General features: G+C 53.7%; 1 protein-coding gene across 2 annotated transcripts; it reads right to left on the reverse strand.

The window, feature by feature from the left end:
• Positions 1–12387: 12387 nt before the first annotated feature.
• Positions 12388–15630, reverse strand: LOC123631673 (class I histocompatibility antigen, Gogo-B*0102 alpha chain-like). 2 transcript variants are annotated; one of them, XM_045541522.1, is made up of 8 exons: positions 15457–15630; positions 15061–15330; positions 14545–14820; positions 13740–14015; positions 13505–13621; positions 13072–13104; positions 12886–12933; positions 12388–12710 (listed from the first exon to the last, which is right to left on the reverse strand). In XM_045541522.1, exons 1-8 carry the CDS (start codon positions 15527–15529, stop codon positions 12706–12708), a joined length of 1098 nt encoding a protein of 365 aa, XP_045397478.1. In that variant the 5' UTR covers positions 15530–15630; the 3' UTR covers positions 12388–12705. The 2 variants fall into 2 exon arrangements, with proteins under 2 accessions (XP_045397478.1, XP_045397477.1); XM_045541521.1 differs by having other exon boundaries at positions 15061–15568.
• Between the last annotated feature and the right edge of the window lie 2940 nt (positions 15631–18570).

Consider the following 18570-nt stretch of genomic DNA (forward strand, 5'->3'; position numbering starts at 1 on the left):
AGGGGACCCCCCGTCCCCTGAGACAGAGGGGGCCCCCGTCCCCTGAGACAGAGGGGGCCCCCCGTCCCCTGAGACAGAGGGGGCCCCCCGTCTCCCGAAACAGAAAGAGCCCCCCATCTCCCGAGACAGAGGGGGCTCCGCAGGAAGGAGGCGCCATGCTCCGGGCGGCTGGGAGGCAGGACAGGGAAGTGGGGAGTATCTAACGGGAGGGACTGAGGGTTACCGGCCTGGACACGTGGGGGAGACGCAGGCCCAGGGGCTGGAGACTTGCCCAAGCCACAGACTGCAGCCAGGCTAAGGGCTTTGGGGTCAGACAGTCTTGGGTTTGAGTGTCGGCTCTTCCAACTGTGCGACTCGGGGACTCTCTTAACCCCTCTAAACATGGGGTAACCGTGGCACCTCCTCATGGGATAGTTGTAAAAACTGTAAGATACAGTCCGTATAAAATGCTTAGCACGGTCCCCGGCACACAGAAAGAGCTCAGCGAATGGTGCCTGTTGTTGTCATCGCGTGCTGTCACAGCGGGTCCCGCTGGTACCCAAGGGCTGGCCCTGCTCCCCAGCGGCTGTCAAAGGCTGGAGGCAGAGCCATCCCCGGGTCAGGCTGCCACGGAGAGATCAGCACAGCTGAGCGCAGCCCGGGTCCCAGGTAGCAAGAACAGGCTGACAGTGGGTGACTAACCAGGTGCCGCTCTCTGGGGGAGGCGAGGTTGAGTCGGCGTTTCCAGGAGGAAAGGCTGAACAGCATCCCCGGGGGGGGGGGGGACACGCGGACCAAGTGCGTGTCCTGTCTTCTGTGGGCTGTCACAGGCAACCAGGGCAGGTGGGGCCGCTCGCCAGGCCGCCTGCTTCACGCTCAGGTGGAGACTGGGGGGGGCCCTCGCTGCCCCCCCCGCCCCTCCCCCGGGAAAGCAAAGGCACTGAGCCCACACCGCCTCGCTCCCCTGCGCACGGCCCAGACTCGCCCAAGGGTCGTGTTTAACCTGAGTGGTAAGAACTGCTGGTGTTAAGGACACGTTTTTCCCGCAGAGGCGAGGTTACAAGCGACAATCGTGTTTTTAGGCTGATCCAGGAACGCCCATTGAACCTGGGAAATTCTTAGTCCTTGAGTCAGTACCTAACACATTCAGAGTGTAGTTCAAAGTGGAAGTATGTTCTGGAGACCACGATAAACACGGAGCCTGGGAAGACCGGCCTGACCTTCACTCATCCTTCTCACCCCACTTCTCCCGCTCCCTCAGCATTTTCTAATGCCGCTGTGGAAGGACAGCCACCAGGAGCTGGGAGGTGTCACAAATGCAGGTCCCTTTCCTCCCCTGTCTGCTGTCGGCATTCGCAGTCTGCACCGAGACAAGAGGGGACACAGGACTAGGGAATGCTGGTCCCGTCTTTGTGCCTGTTCGTGTCCAGGAATCAGGAAGTGTCCCCAAACACGCTTTCCTAAGGGTGTTAGAGCTTTGGGTCTAGAAGGGCCTGGAGTCTCCTAGTCTGAGGAGGGAGCTGGGACCCGTGACCTCAGCCTCACCTCGGCTGCTTCTTTCTCTGGCAAAGTCTTCCCTTTCTTTGCCGTCTGGAGAAAAGGTTCCCGCCTCACTTCGAGAGGCTGAGGTGGAGCGGAGGCCAGGCCTCGGCCTCTCCTCACGCCGGAGCGGGGGAGGACGGGTCTCCTTCAGCTCCCTGACACCCCAAAGCTCCCCTGACACGCGGCCCTCTGCGCACTGGCGAGGGGACGGCCAGCGGCCGGCTGCTGTGCCCAGGGCATCAGCGAGGCTGGGAGCCAGCGGGCTTTGGGGGGAGAAATCTAAAGTAAAAATCTTAAAGCTTCCAAATAATCGTGCTGGGAAAAACCAGGACTGTGTCGGGCTTGCAGTAATTCCCAAAGTTGGCTTTTTACCTTGACACACACCGGGAGATGCCTTCACGTTTGCAGGGCTTAGGGCGGCTTCGTCAGCCCCGGGTGGGCCCTTCCTTTCAGCTCCCTGCAGGTCGCTCCTCTAGGCTTGTAGAGATTGTCCCAATAAACCGTGCGACCCACAGACCTCTGCATTTCACGGGTCTAATCGGTGCTGATGAGGCTGAAGGAAAAGCTTCAATCCAGCAGAATCTGTCTGTGGGGACAACTTAGGGCTGACAAGGGGAGGAGGAGTAGGTGCAGAGAGGATGGGTCCTGATCCTTCTGTCACCAAGACACAACCCTGTCCCTTCCTCTTCTCAGGACTCCCTGATGACAGTGGGGTAATCACCAGCCCACGTTGTTTAATAAAATGAGGCTTTTGTTCAGGTCTAACTAACCTCTCCAACATATTTTGTTATTACTATTATTATTTGGACACAGAAACAGACCACAGGTTGGAATAACCCTGCAAAGCAAGGTGTGGGTCCCCGTGATGGTGATGATCCCCTGCCCCACCCTTGGGTCAAACTCTTCTCCTCTCAAGTTGAGCAATCCGGGTTCCCTCTGGCGTAAAACGGTGCTCAGTGTGCAAGAGCATCTTGGTTATTGCACGCTCCGAAAGCATGGGTAGATGCTTTGGAGAGCTTGTACCATATGTGAATTCTATTTAAAACTGTGACATGAATCACTGTGATGTGAATAATTACCCTAACTTACCTCCCGGGCAAATAGAGGCCCTTGAGGTAAAAGAACCAGAGCACTTGAGGTTTCTTCTGTCTCCCAGTGTGGTAAACAGAACCACGTGTCTGATCCAGAAAGAAACCAAGTGTGTTGGTAGTCCAACCTAGTAGGAGTCGTGGTAAAAGTAGTATTGCTTGGTGTTTATTATAAAAGCAGCGTATGCTCATGATTTAAAAAATTCAAACATTTTCAAAGTGTATAGATGAAAAACCTCCCCCTTTACCTGCTCAACACTTCTCCTTGCCCCTGCCCCTAGTTAGTCGTTGGCATTAATGTTTTGTGTATCCTGCCAGTTTTGAATATAAGTATACATTGCTGTTTAACATAAATCAGATTATACCATAAATACTCTTGCAAACCCTCCCAGAAGAAAAACTATATGCAACTCAGGCCCATTGTAACACTTGTCAAACATTATAGAAGGCTATAAGTTTAAAAGGGTTTTTTTCCAAAAATATGCTTCTTTATTTGAACCTTATAATAAATCTATGAAATACATAGGACTTACTGTGTTTTTCTGATTCTATAATTGAGAAAACTGGCACACAGTTAAATGAACTTGTCTACCAAGTTTCACAGCTGGTCCTTGTAACCCGCTGAAGCAGAATCCACAGGTCCTGGTGCAGTGACCTTTCCACCACGCTCAGCCTTCCCAAGCAGACACATCCCAGTGGGGCTTCGCTCTGTTTACTCCCCACTGCGCTCACGTTTTAGGCGGGCAGGTTGGTTATGAAATAGACAAAACAAATGAACAATAAGTTGCAAATGAACAATAAGTTACACTGTATTTCCAGGTCTCTGGTACTTCTAATTTTACAGCAATCCACATAATTCAGGAGTGTGGACATGCACATTTGGAAGCTCTGGGCCCAAATTAAATTGTTCTGCCTAAGAAAGAAAAGAGAAATTTCGAAGTCTAAGGAGAAGGTTTGGGAGAGTTACTGAACTTGAACTTTTGGCACTTGTCCCCAAGGCCACATCGCAAGGATGAGGACAAGTGATTTGAGGAAAAGGAAAGAGAAGTTTATTAGTTTTCCTGCAAATGAGGAGGATGGCAGACCCTTGTTTCAAAGTACCACAGTTCTCTCCATAAGCTGAAATACAGAGCTTTTAAAGGGAGTTTTCAGCTTCCGGCTGTTGCTGTTTAACTGTGGTTGATGGTTCTGATCCATCCCTTCTCATGACCTTGGCCCAGACAATTCTGTTGAGCCAACTCCTGTGGTACAAAGAACAAAGGACACTTCCCTGCCCCTCTGATTACTGGCCTTGGGGCAGGGGTACAGGTTTTAATTCCCAAAAAGAGTGTAGGGGGTAAAGAGACAGCTCATAAGACATTTTACCCTTCTCCAAGCCGTTCCCTGTGTTACTGGAGTGGCTGAGACCACAGGGTGAGGACTGGGAGCCGCCTGTAGAAAAAGCAAAGGAAAAGAATCCATTTGGTGGCCCAGCGGGGTCTGAGGACATCCGAGTTGCTGTGCTTGTTTTGTAAAACCTCGTTCTATCTCTCCTACAGGATCCTCAGCACAACTCACATTGCTCCTAATGTTTTGTAAGCATTGCCAATGAAGGAAATTAGAAATATTTTTACCCCAAAATATGGCATTTTGACATGCTGGACTGACTGAAGAAGCCTCAAGATCTCTCTGACCTCCCACCACTACGGATTCTCCCAGAATCATTGAAGTTTCTTTATCTGCCTGAGAGCCAGACCCATCTAGGAGAACAGTTGCTCTTTTCTTCCCCTCACTGTAAGAACAGGGCTGTGACCACGCCTGTGCAGACTGTTTAAGGAGATAATGTTCCGTCTCTCAGAGTCATTTAAATGCCAAAGGGAACTATTTCCCAGCTAATCTTTCTTCCCCAGCCATTCATTCTCCCCAGCAATCCTTTGCTGACACTCAACAGGATTCCTCTTTTCCTCCCTCCCTCAACCCATTTTACTAGAAAGGCCTCATTGTCTGAGGCTTCCCATGTGTACACTCTAAAATAAATTTGATAGTTTTTTTCTTATTAATCTGCTTCATTGTGCATTGATTTTTCAGCAAACCTTCCAAGGGCAAAGGGGAAGTTTTCCCTTCACCCCAACACTGATTTCTGGGGAATACGAGACTGTCAAGTTCTGTCCACTACTAGGCAGCAAAAAAAGAGACCCCACAAAAAGAACTACCAGATTTGGGTGACAGGTACAGCAACAGCCCTGATTTCACCACTGTATAATTCATCACAAAACCCCTTGTACGTCCTGTGAACTAAAATAAACTTTTAAGGCTCACCCCACCCCCCACTTGCTGACTGAATGGACCCCCTCATGGCCAAAGGAATGTCCTAAAACTAAATTCCTGCCAGGAGGAGGGAGGTCAGACATGCCTCATCATGCCCCCCTCCCTTCTTGGGGACATCCTTTCCCTTAGGCCTGTTAATGGGTCACAAAGGATGGGGGAAGTGAGCCTTAAGATTTTGTTTTAGTTCACAGAAAGTAGGGGTGGAAGAAAATTCAGAGGGAAGATGGCTAGTGCCCAATGCAAGGGAAATGCTGTCCAAACCAATAGTGAGAGAAATTTTAACCCAGATCCTCCAGAGTGGCCACTGGGGTCTCCAAACACTGTGTGACTTGATCCTCCCTATCTGTGGTTGCTCAGGTACCTGCAGGTCAGCAAACAAACCTCTGCGGGATGTAAAACGTGCTGGAAAACTAAGCTCTAGGACGGGCGTCCTCTGGCGGATGGAATCCTGGGTTATGGCCATTCCAGAGCATTCAAACTGTCTCCACAGAAATGCCCCAAACAGGCATCTCAAATACCTTCTTGTAATTGTAGACCATCTCACTCATTGGGTAGAAGCGACTCCTCCACCTGGGGCAACTGCTAATAATGTAGTCAAAGTCCTGATCGAACATATTTGGTCTGATCGAAAATATTGATTTGGATAACGGGAGTCACTTTACTGGTAATATCGTCAAAGGACTCATACAGATTTTAGGAATTAAATAGGAATAGCATACCCCCTGGCACCCTCCTTCCTCAAGAAGGGTGGAAAGAATGAACCAGACTCTGAAAAATCACCTTACTAAATTGGTCCTAGCAACTGTAAGGCTGGTGACAGGTACCGCTCCCTTCCCTAATGAAAAAAGAAGAAGCCCCTCCTATCCCTGAATACCCGCCCCAAAGCTGAAACAAAGAAATTCCTCACTGCTCACACTGACATCTCCTGGCCCAAGAAGCTCCCACCCCCAGCCCTAAGAACCTATATAAACCCACTCAGACTGCTGGGCGGGGCGGCTTCTCTGGTACCACTCCTGGGACTGTGAGGCTCGCCTGGGTCCCTCTCTCGGGGACCCGTTACCCCCACCCAGAAGCGCTCCAATAAAGCCTCTTTACTTATCCCTTTCAACTCTGCTCGTCTTTCTTTCTCTGGCACCGGCTACTTCAAAGAAACCTTACATTTGGTGCCGAAACCCGGGAGGGTACTTTTAACTTTCAGCTACGCTGCCCCTCCCGTGAACTCCAGTCTTAAAACCTTACAGAAACCAGGTTACCTTGGACTAGATTTTGCCTATAGCCCTTCTAAGGATCCAAATGGCCCCTCGAAATGACATAGGCCTACGCCCCCCTCCATGAAATGCTTTACGGGTTACCCTGTCTAATTCAACTACTGACATTCCCATCTTCAAAACCAAGGACCAATTTCTTGAAAACTATACATGCGGTTTGTCTTGCACTCTGCTTTCTCTCAGGGAGGGGGGACTCCTGGCACAAACGCCACCTCTTGAGTTTCCGGTGCATCCGCATGGACCTGGAGACCACGCGCTGGTCAGAGGCTGGAGGGAAGAAAAACTCGAACCAGCCTGGGAAGGACCCTTCCTGCTGCTTCTGGCTACAGAGACAGCAGCCCGCACAGCCGAGGAGGGCTGGGCCCACACACGGGTGAAAAGGGCAGTCTGTCCCACAGAGGGAAGACGGGAGGCCATACCTGCGTCCAATCCCACCAAATAACCTTCCGGAAGGCTTAGTTAGCATTGTCTTCACTTCCCTCGTCCAGCTATCAGCAGGTCTCTTTACAATCAGTGTCCCCACTCCTGAAGACACAACCTTAGAGCCTTTGGAATGGGAGCAGGTACATCAGGTACAGACCCAACTGGACAATTCTCTTTAAAAATAATGCCTCCTGCCTCAACTGTCACGTCCCCCTCCCCTCTATAAAACCCGACAGCAGCACTGTACCTGTATCTTTCCCCAGTGACCCATCTAAGGTGACCATTATAGAGGTCAAGGATTTAAGGCAGACAGTTGCAATAGAAACTAGGTAGAAAGATGGAAAACACCTGGTTAGAAGGGATCAAATATTCTGTCCCCACCCTAAATAAGAGCGACTGTTACGCCTGTGCGACGGGAGACCGGAGGCCCAGATAGTTCCCTTTCCATGTGGATGCCCTGTGGAGCCTACGGGCAGGCACTGGCTGGCAGCCTCTTCCAGGAGACCACGGCGTGGGGAAATGAATCATGCAACACCCTATCGTTGCTCTTCCCTGACATGACATGTCTCACGGTTCAGCTCCCAAGGACCGTGAGGCCACCAGCCTCTGATGCACCTTCACCTTGTGTCTCTCTACACAGGAGGAGGGGGCAGCGTCTCTTGGAAACACGACAGGGTGCAAGGAAAGCCTGGCCTTCAAGGAGCTACAGGATCAGTCTGGCCTCTCCGTACCCCGAGGAGGCTTCTGGCGGGATTGTCAAGACAGACTGAGGTCCTACCGGAAAGCCAGAGTGGCACCTGCGCTTAGCTGCAACTGGCCGTACCTTTTACCCTGGCGTCCATCAGCTCCCAGTTGAGGAAAGAGGAAATCAGACAAAAAGAGAAATAGATGCTCCCAGAGGATCTTTTGATCCCCATATTTTTATTGATGCTATTGGAGTCCCCGAGGGGGACCGAAGGAATTCAAAGCTAGAAATCAAATAGCTACTGGGTTTAATCTATATTCTTCTGGTGGTCCACTGTAAAGAAAAATGTAGACTGGATCAACTACATACACTATAATCAGCAAAGATTTGTAAATTTTACCAAGGATGCCGTCAAAGGTACAGCTGAACAACTACGACCTACCAGTAAGATGACCTGGGAAAACTGAATGGCTTCAGATACGACATTAGCAGAAGAAGGTGGCGTGTGTGTCATGCTTGGAGGCCAGAGCTGCACTCACACCCCCAACAGCACAGCTCCGGATGGCACAGTCACCAAAGCTCTGCAAGGACTTACTGCCTCGGCTAATGAGCTGGCTGAAAACTCAGGGGTAGGTGACCCTTTCACCAGCCTCAGGGAGCAGTGGTTTGGAAAATGGAAGGGGTCGGTGACGTCAGTGCTAACTCCCTTAGTTGTCGTATTCTGTATCTTAACATTATTGGGATGTTGCATTTTCCCTCTTGCTAGAGGACTGATCCAAAGATTAATAGAAACAGCCGTAACTAAACAACTCTTCCACCCCCATATGAAATCAGGTTCTTACTGTTAGAAGACCAAGAACACCAAAGTCACCCCCTCCTCACTGAATTTGAAGAAAAGGGTAAAAAAGTCTAACATAAAAGAGGCGGAAATAACCTTGGCTTGATCTCTCCTGCCAAAGTGTCGGGAAGTAACCCACTTCCGCTTACCTCACTGTGCCTGACGAGCGCCAACTCCAAATACCTACGACCCTAGGAGCCCCCCTCCGTTCCTGTGTGTCTCAGCGACACCCTTAGCCAGTCGGGCAAGGACAAGGCTGCGGGCGAAAATCCCGGCCAAGGGCTGAGCCCCATCCACAGGCCTGCGTTAGGGATAAAGGCGAGGACCCCCCTGCGTTAGGGATAAAGGCGAGGACCCCCCTGCGTTAGGGATAAAGGCGAGGACCCCCCTGTAGCGCTGGCTGCTCCCACTGCCGCTGGGCGCCCTTCCGACCACAAGTAAAGATTTGGCCTTGCCCTGACGGTGTGCGGTGCCTGACTACCCTCTTAACGACACTGCGGGTCATTTCTAGGACCACGATGCCACCCCAATGACGCAGAGTGCACACTGGTACAGGCGACAGCTGGAGGTACTGTCACACTCGCAAGGGAATGCGTGGAAAGGTGTTTGCTAGTCTCTTGTTCATCCAGCTGACCAAGTGCCTGCAAAGTGCCACATACAGCTCTAATCTCATGTCACTGCTGCAAGGATGGGACTTTGTCACTCTTTTTCCACCCCTCGCCTCCCAGCACCTGCACCCTCACTCACACTGTATCAAAATGCCACACTTAAAATCTTCAGAGGGGACAGACACTACCCCCCTCTGCAGGAAAGGACCACTCTCCTGTCATCCCTGCGTTGAACATGGACATGACGCTTAGGCTCCACCTGCCAGACTGTGACCAGGACGAGGTGACACAGAGAGGCTGGGACCGTGCAGAGACATTTTGGTAAAGATAGCCACGTGGCAGTGGTGACGGCCAGTGGCCAGACGCAGCAGTGACAGCAGTCCTCCCCGCAGGGCCCACTGTCCAGCATCAGGGTGTCAGAGTGTGAGCAGTGGCATCTGTCCCCAGCAGCAGGGGCAGGGGTCCCTCCGAGGGATCTGACCTAGGGTGGACTGTGGCTTCTGTGCCTGGCTGTGTAGCCACAAGCCTGGCTGTGTGACCTTCCCTACCATAAAATTAGCCCCCAGTAGGTATGTACGACTTACGTGTAAACTAGAAAAAGTTGGCTTCCCTTGTTCGCTCCGAGAAGTGAGTGAGAAACCCGTCTGGGGAACAGGGTCAGAGAGCAGCGCTCAGGGCTGTTCCCTATGCAGAGCTGAGAGCCGATGCCGGAACCTTCTACCTGGCCGTACCCCCACGGCAGAGAGAACCATGCGACTCTCCCAACGTCCTGTCTCATAATTAACGACATACGTTCTCCCCTTTCCTCCTGAGGGAAAAGAGCACATGAAACGGGTGTAAGACCACCCTGGGCACCCTCTGGTCACGCCTCAGGGCTGCCGTCTGGCCGGGCCGGGCTTGCTGGTGGCGCCTGGACAACACTCAGGCCTCTGCCAGGACCCCCGCTCAGTGTCAGCACCAGAGCAAGGACTCGCGTGTTTACCAGGCCCTGCAGGGGGTGACGCGCACACGAGGGGACCCTGCTCTGTGCTCCTGCTGCGGACGTGTGACCTGAGGCCAGCAGCATCAGCTCCACCCTCGTCACCCACACGGGACCTCACGCCCCCTCCCGACTCTCCGGGTCTCAGCGCCGCGTCGGGGGGACTCCTGCGCAAGGCACCGTCTGGGGCTCCCGGTCTCCGCGCCTTCGGGACGCGGGTCGGAGCTGCGCAGTCTGTCTGGGCGTGTGGTCCGACCGGGTCCTCAGCACTGGAGGCCCAGGGCTCAGTCCTTGTCCCCGTTCTCTTCTGTAGCCAGTCACGCCCTTGGCGGCCTCATCCCCGCTCCAGGCTTTAAATACAAATCACGTGGTGTCACCCCCGAACCTACCCCTCCAGCCCAGACATTTCTCCCAAAGTCCAGACTTGCTGCCCGGCTGCCGCCCCGGCTCCCTCCCCTGAACACCCGCAACCCCCCTCCTCACACGCCCCTGCCACAGTCCCCGCTCCACCACGGCAGTTCCGTCCTTCCGCTCCCACAGCCCACACTGTGCGTGTCCTCCGGACTCCTCTTCCTCACACCCAGACGCATCGGGAGACGCTGTGCAGTCGTCTTCAAAACGGATCCAGAGCCCAGCACTGCCCTCCGTTGCCACCGCTCCGCTGCCACCCGCAGCCTGGAACCTGGAGCCCTGCCCTGCTGCCCTGCACTTCTCCCCGCTCCCCGCTCCTCCCGCCTCAGCCCTGTCCTCAGCACAGCAGCCAGAGAGATCCTTTAAAAAGGGAAGTTGTACCAGTTCCTCTTCTGCTCAGAACTGTCCTCTGAGTCCCCATCTCGCTCAGAGCAAAGGTCAGACCCTCCCCACACCCTCAGGCCTCCCTGCTCCGGCCCCACCTCTGAGCTCATCTCAGTTGCCGTCTGTGCAGCCTCCCAGCCTCGGCTCCCCCACGGCACAGACAGCTGCTGCCCCAGTGTCTTTGCACTGACGCTTCCCTGCCTGGAAGGACTTCCCCAGCATCCTCCAGATACTTCATCCTGTCCTGCAGATCTTTCCTCAGAGCACGGAGCGTCCGTGCCGTCCCTCCTTTGCACCAAGGGCCACGCCGACCCCCCAGTGCCACAGCCACCTTCCCTGTCCCCACACCCCGCACTCTGGGTCTCCTTCCCCTGTAACACTTACAATCTTCTAACATAAAGATGGTTTGCTCTGCTTGTGGAACACGGTCTGTCCCTTCCCACTGGAACACACGCTGCACAAGGCCAGGAATATTTCTGTTTTCACTTTACCCATGTTCCGCACATGCAGGGACAGTCTGTCACGTATCTGGCTGACAAATGACAGTTCAATGAAGGATCACTGTAGAGCACCTCCCTATTCTGCACACAGGATCTTTATCAATGGAGCCTCAGGGCAAGTGCTGCCTTGTGCAGACACAGCACAGTGTCCTGTCACGCTGACATTGTCCCCTCTCATGCTGACATCAGTGCCATCTGCGCTTTTCTCACCTGTGCTGTTGTGTCCCCCTCCCTCCCACACGACCTTCCTGCACACTGCAGCACACAGATGTTCCTCCCCTAGGAATCACCATCATCCTTCACTATGGGTCCGACTTTCCACACAAACATAAACCCAACCTAGAGCCTACTTTATAAATCCATGAGTTTGGATTTGAGCCAGCGACAGGATTACCAGAACTAAGGGCAGGGATGGGGGTAGGTGGGCAGAGATAGAAACCTAACAGGATTTATCTAAGACAAGAAGTGGCGGGATCCGTCCTCTCTGCTAATTCCAGAACTGGGTTCCTTTACAAAGGTTGGGGGCAGCAACAGGGACGGAACAGGAGGACGTCACGTCAAGGGAAATAAGCCAGACACAGAAAGACAGATATGGCTCGTCTCTCTCACCTGTGGGAGCTAAAACAACTGACCTCACAGAGCTAGTGAATCGAACGGCGGTTACTGGAGGCTGGGAATGGATTTAAAAATACAGTTTGGTAGAAGGAATAAGATCTAGTGTTCGGTAGAACAATAGGGTGATTTCAAATCTACTAGAAGAGAAGATCTAGTATGTCCCCAACACAAAGAAATGATAAACGTTTCAGGTGAGGGATGGTCTAATCACCCAGATTTGATCGTTACACATTGTATGCTTGTACCGAAATGTCACATGCACCCCATAAATATAGACAATTATCATGTATCCATAAAAATTAAAAATAAATAAAAAATAAAGGAATAAAAAGATTGGGGAACAGATGGAGAACAGAATCCAGGAAGGAGCCCTAGAAGGAGGGCAAGAGCTTTTTGGGTCTGAAAGTTCATCTTTTGATACTAGAGACTCCCGTGTGCAGGGGCTGCCCTGAGTGGTCTCTCAGCCTCTGTCATCACAGGTCCTGCTCCACAAGGTTCTACTGGGACAAGGACAACAGAGCAGAGAGGATGACCCAGCCAAGGGGTGACACATAGAGCCCATGATGGACTGAGCACAGACTGGGCACAGCCCCGTCCACACTCTGCTCCTCCTCATAGCCTTGTCCTGTCCCCACCTGCAGCAGACTCAGCACAGCAAACACATGGATTCTAGAACGTTCTCAGGTCTTCTATTTATTTCCACTCTCAAATTTTAGGAAACTCCTTCTTTAATTAACCCATCAACCTCTCATTGCAAGAATTTGAGAAAACAGATTTATTTTCCATTGTTATTTTCAGTAGGGAAGTGGCTCAGTGCACGGTGACGGTGAGACAGGGATGGAGACGTCCCCTCCTCCCTGGAACAGGACAGGTGATTGGGCAGAGGACAGGGATCAGCATGGCGGAGGGGGCAGGACACGGTGGGGGAGGGGCTGGCCTCTCCAGCCCATCACATTACAGGAACAGGGACGCAGAGTCATTCAGAGGCCTTTGCAGACAGAGAAGTCAGAGGCTCCTGAGGCCACACAGGGGAGGCGGGAACACGTCCTGCATCGCTCAGTCCACACAGGCAGCTGTCTCACACTGCAGGAAGCAATAATCAGGAACAAATTCGGGTCAGTTATGCTAAGTGGTGACACTAGGAACAGCACACCATAGTCAAAATGTCCCAGTCACAGAATCCCCCCCGCCCAGCTGTGTCTCCCCCCCACCCCACCCCACCCCCGCCCAGCCGTCCCATCAGGCCCCAGGCTCTCACCTTTACAAGCCGTGAGAGACACATCCGAGCCCTGGGCACTGTCGCTGCCTGGGGTAGAACAAAGCAGGACCCGGTCAGAGCCCACAGGAGATGCGGCCACAGGAGGATTATGGGGTGGGGGAGCTCCCCCATGGGCTCCTGTCTACACTATCCCAAAGGTCTCAGGGATAAGCCCCCCATACTTACAGGCAGCCTGAGCGTAGCTCCCTCCTTTCCCACCTGTGGGAAGAAAATGTCCTGTGAGAGGGCAGGGAAGAGGCAGGACCATGAGGTCCCAGAAGATCCCCCTAGTTTTGGACCCCAGAGAAGGTTCCAGAACTGTGACTGAAGATCTAGGGGAAGATTAAGAAACACGAGGGAAGGACAGAGTGGACCAACTGCTCTCCTGGAGGTCTGTGCTCAGCAGGGACCTGTCCTTGTGACCTGTGACTTCTGGGATTCAGGTCCCCATTACCACAATCATCAAGGTGATAAATTTGTTCTTCACTTTCCATGTCCTTTGCAATAGAGCAAGTGTGAGCAAACAGGGCCCCTGAATGAGGCAGGGGACACTCCTGTCTGGGGCGTGAAACCCCCAGTGGGACAAGAAAACCCCGACCCCACCCCACCCCTTCCCCACCTGAGCTCTTCTTCCTCCACATCACAGCGGCGACCACAGCTCCAGCGAGCACAGCTCCAAGGAGAACCAGGCCAGCAACGAGGCCCACCATGGGGACGCTGGGCTGGGAAGGCGGCTCTGGGAAAGGACGGGAAGGTGAGGGCCTGACCCCAGGCTCAGCCCTGACCCTGCTGAAGGGCTCCAGAAGGGCCCCTGCTGTCCCTGAGAAGGGACGTGACCCCCACCCCCTCCTTACCCCATCTCAGGGTGAGGGGCTCCGGCAGCCCCTCGTGCTGCACAAGGCACGTGTATCTCTGCTCCTCTCCAGGCGGCACCACCACAGCGGCCCACTTCTGGAAGGTTCCGTCCCCTGCAGGCCGGGTCTCCACGAGCTCCGTGTCCTGGGTCTGGTCCTCCCCGTCCCGCTGCCAGGTCAGTGTGATCTCCGCAGGGTAGAAGCCCAGGGCCCAGCACCTCAGGGTGGCCTCCCGGTCAGAGACGGGGTGGTGGGTCACGTGTGTCTTTGGGGGGTCTGAGGGGAAGAGTCAGAAAATCAGGCCCTTTGCATCCCTCGTGGGACACACCAGCAGTGCTCATGTGACATCCTCACAATGGACAGGACAAACGGGGTGGGGGAGGGAGTGCGAAATCCAGACACCAGGCTGGACCCAGGGATCTGGGGTAATCTCCTATTCCTTGGAAAGTTCTAGTCTCTGACGGGGAGAATCGGACGTCCGGTCCTGGCCTGGGTGGAGGCCGGCGACTCAGAAGGGCAGGAATCAGACCCCCAAACACCGAGTGTGAGGCAGAGAACGAGGCCTGGGAGGAAAAGTCACGGCACCCCCGGCTGCTGCAGGGTCAGAGGGAGCCACTGGTCATATTCCAGGGACTGTCTTCCCCTCCTCCCTGGGGGACTCATCCCTTAATTGTCCCAGAGGGAAGGGCGGGTCCTCGGAGTCCCTCCCTGGTACAGGATCTGGACACCCAGGAGGCGTCTGCGCTGGGCCAGAGGGAAGGCCATATTCCTGGAGGTATACCAGGTGTCCTGCAGCCTCTTGTACCTGCGCGCAGCAGCGCGTCCTTCCCGTGCTCCAGGTGTCTGCGGAGCCAGTCCACGCACGTGCCCTCCAGGTAGGCCCTCCTCTGCTCCGCCGCACCGGCCGCCTCCCACTTGCGCTTGGTGATCCGAGCCGCCGTGTCCGCCGCGGTCCAGGAGCGCAGGTCCTCGTTCAGGGCGATGTAGTCGGCGCCGTCGTAGGCGAACTGCTCATACCCGCGGAGGAGGCGACCGTCCCGCCCCACGTCGCAGCCGTACATCCTCTGGAAGGTGTGAGACCCTGGCCCCGCCCCCGCGGTCAGCCACGCCCACTCGGCCCCGCCCCCCACCCGCGGGGATTTGGGCCTAAACCGAAAATGAAACCGGGTGAAAGTCCCCGCGGGCTCGTCCGGGGTCGAAGGTCTCGGCGGGTCCCGCAGCCTCGGGGTGACTCTCGGACCCGGAGACTGGGGGCGACGCGGGCTTCTGTGTGGGGGTGGAGCGGGGTCGTGACCTGTGACCCGAGCCCGGGGTCACTCACCGGCCTGGCTCTGGTTGTAGTAGCCGAGCGCGGTCCGCAGGTTCACTCGGAAAGTCTGTGCGTTGTCCTTGGAGATCCGTGTCTCCCGGTCCCAATACTCCGGCCCCTCCTGCGCCACCCACGGAGCCCGTGGCTCCATCCTCGGACTCGCGGCGTCGCTGTCGAACCGCACGAACTGCGTGTCGTCCACGTAGCCGACGGAGATGAAGCGGGGCTCCCCGCGGCCGGGCCGGGACACGGCGATGTCGAAATACCTCATGGAGTGGGGGCCTGGGGGCGGGCAGGGGCTGAGACCGGCCGACCCTCCTCCCCGCGCGGCGCCGGGTCCTGCGCCCCCGCCGGGCGGTCCCCTCGCTCCTCCCGCAGACGCCGCTTCCCCCGCGGCCCCGCACTCACCCGCCCGGGTCTCGGTCAGGGCCAGGGCCCCGCAGAGCAGCAGCAGGAGGGCTCGGGGCGCCGTGACCGCCATCCTCGGGGTCTGGGGAGACAGTGAGTACCACTCGGTCCGTGGAGAGTTTATAACCGGGAACCGCGGGGACGCTGATTGGCTTCTCTGGAAACCGGCACCCAATGGGAGTGAGAACTGTTGTCGCGTCATCAGTATCCAGGAAGAAGGACCTGACTCGGGTTGGGTCAGGGAGAAGTGAAACTCTGGGCAGGTGGGGAGTCCCCAGCGCTGAGCTCCCCGCCCCGGACACCGCCCTCGGGACCGAGAGCCACACCCGGGGCCCTGCGACATTGTCCTGACCCCTCTCCTCCTGCACCAGGCGCTCTTTGTCACACTGTCTCCCTGAGTCCCGGCCCAGGGGCTGTCAGAGGAAACCAGAGATAGACCCCCAGGCTGGCCCAGCCCTGCCCCTTCACTTCCCGCCCTGAATCCCTCTCCCTGAACTGGACTCGCTGCCTCCTACTCCTTTCCTCTCCCCCTGGACTCTTCTAGAAGAAAACTCACCCCAGGGCACTTGATGCCAGAGTGAGCTCGCCCTGCGACTGGGGATATAGACACGGGGGTTGTCTCTTTAAACCTGGAGAAGTTATGTCTGAATGCACCGCAGAGAGACTCTCATAGAGGCCAGTTTCCTCTTTGGTTATTAACTAGGGTGGGCAGCACAATCTAGGTAACCTCTGAATGATCAGGAATCTTTTGTTTTTTATGGAATCATTTATTTTCTAAAGTTAGGATTAAATTGTTTATCTTCTGTAAGCAGAAGTTAGGTTTGGGGAATTCATGTCTGTGAAATGACAAAGATGATTTATTAGAACCCCTCTGACCACCCATTATAAAATAGACACCAGGTCATTATCTGTCACAGCCCTATTTTAGTTCTTTGCATAGTGCTAATGACTATTTTATTTTTTATTTTAACGTGTTGCCTGTCACCCTCCACTGTAATAAAAGTTCCATGAGTGCAGGGACTTTGTTAACCTCATCACTGTGGTAACATAGGAACATTCTGGCACATCACAGGCACTCAATGAATGAGTTCAGGAGATCTAGGAAGCCTGGAGATAAGGGATTTGAGAGAACAGAGAAAATGACGGAGAAAAAAATAGAATGAAAGAATCCACTGAGTCACTCAGCACAATGAGGGGGAAACCTCATATGAAGGATATCAAGAAATCTAAGAGTGAGAACATAGAGAAGACCCAAAAACTTCCAGTAAAACAAGCCATATGCAAGGATTGGGAATAAGGAAGCCACAAAAATTCCAACAGCAACAGTGGAGGCCAGAAGGCAGCAAACAATGTCTTTGAAATTCCACAGGAAAATTATTTCTCACCAAGAATCCTATACTCAGTGAACCTATTAAGTATGAAACTGGGATAAAGATTTCCAGATACTCGTTATTTTAAAAATCCAACTTCCATGCACCATTTCTCAGGAAGCTACTGGATGATGTTTCACCAAAATGAAGTAAATTAAGAAGAGCAAAAACACAGGATAGAGAAATAGAAGCAATGCAGGAACCCAGCGTGATGAAGAGAGATCCAGAAAGCTGTGCACAGGTGAGGAACAGCTATTCCAGAGCCCTGGTCAGGGGACTTCAGAAGACAGACATTAAGAAAGGACTGGTATGTGCACTTGGTGCTGAACATCTTGAGGTCTCTGACAGCTGGTGAAGAATGCAGGACACAGGAAATGAAGCAAAATAGGGGGAAAAGGCAATTATTAACTCCAGGGAAGACAAAATATTGTGTGGGAAGGAAAGGTAATCGTGGCCAGATGCATGGCCCAGGTGTAAACAGCTTTTGCCAACGTAATAATTAGCATAGTGAATACTGAATACTTAATCAATGAGGACCGCAGTGAAAGCAGGAGGACAAGGTGGGAAGAGAGAGACAGAGAGCAGAGGGCTAAATCTTCCTTCTCCAGCAGGAAATCAGAGGATAAGAACCCAAACTCAAGTTATTTAGAAAAAATGAAGGTAAACACCAAAATAGTCTGCCCAAAAGGATGCACTGGGTCTCTGGGGAGAGGAATGGAGAAGGGAAACGTTATTTTTTGTAATAAGCGTTGTAGAAACAGTTAACCATACGTGCAAGTATAGTTCATAAAAAAGTAAAAAATATGAGTATAAAAACTACAAATAAAAAACTTAAATGAGTCCACAGTGAGAGTACAGGGCGCAAATATGCTCTTTGCCTCTAGTGTAATCTTAGAGGTAGTTTTGTACAATCTCCCTTTTCCATCTTTAAGATGGCAATTTGTTAAAAATCAGAAAGGACAGACGAGAAATGGTTAAACAATTGAAACTGTTAGGATGAGGAGACAAGACGGAATCTCCGCAGCTCTGTTTCCTTGGAGACGCTGTTTGTCTTCCAAGGAAGGATTCTGGGTGTGCCATGCTGGGCGTCACCCTCCCACGGAGGCTCATCACGGGCTCCAAGACGCTGGACCTCAGCCCAGGGGCTCCGCTGCAGGAGGAAGAAAGCGGTGGGGCCACGCAGTGGCTGGTCTGTGTCCCACGGGAGGCTCTTTTCTGGGGACTTCCAGAAATGACCGCATGTATGCAAACAGAGGACAGAAAGCAAAGTCCCAGAGTTCTAGACATAGAAGAAAAACCCTGGGCTGCTGCTATCAGTGGACCCTCTTTGTACCCAGACTGAGGTCTGGTGACATCCGAGTTGCACACGTACATGTGTATCTCCAGGCCGTTCATCCAACAGGCCTCCACTGAGCGCCCGCCCCGTGCCCGGCGCTGCACCAGGAGCCACGGAGACTGCGAGGTAAGGCACGGCGTCCGCCCGCCGGGAGCTTACAAAGATGCACATGTGACTCAAGCAGCGTGTGACACAGACAAAGTGGGCAACTCGGAGACAGCGTGGTGGCTAAGAGACCACCGCGACCCAGAACTGTCGGAGCAGTCTCTTAGAGCAGGTGGAGGAGTTAAGACTTAGCCCAGCAGGGGCGGCAGTGCTTGCAGTGGCCGAGGACCAGGCTGGGGCGTCAAGCTGGCGGGAGCGGGGAGCCGCCTGCACACAGGCCGGGACTGAGGACACTTTACTCCC

The sequence above is a fragment of the Lemur catta genome, chromosome 2 (genome assembly GCF_020740605.2).
Source record: "Lemur catta isolate mLemCat1 chromosome 2, mLemCat1.pri, whole genome shotgun sequence".
Lineage (NCBI taxonomy): Eukaryota > Metazoa > Chordata > Mammalia > Primates > Lemuridae > Lemur > Lemur catta.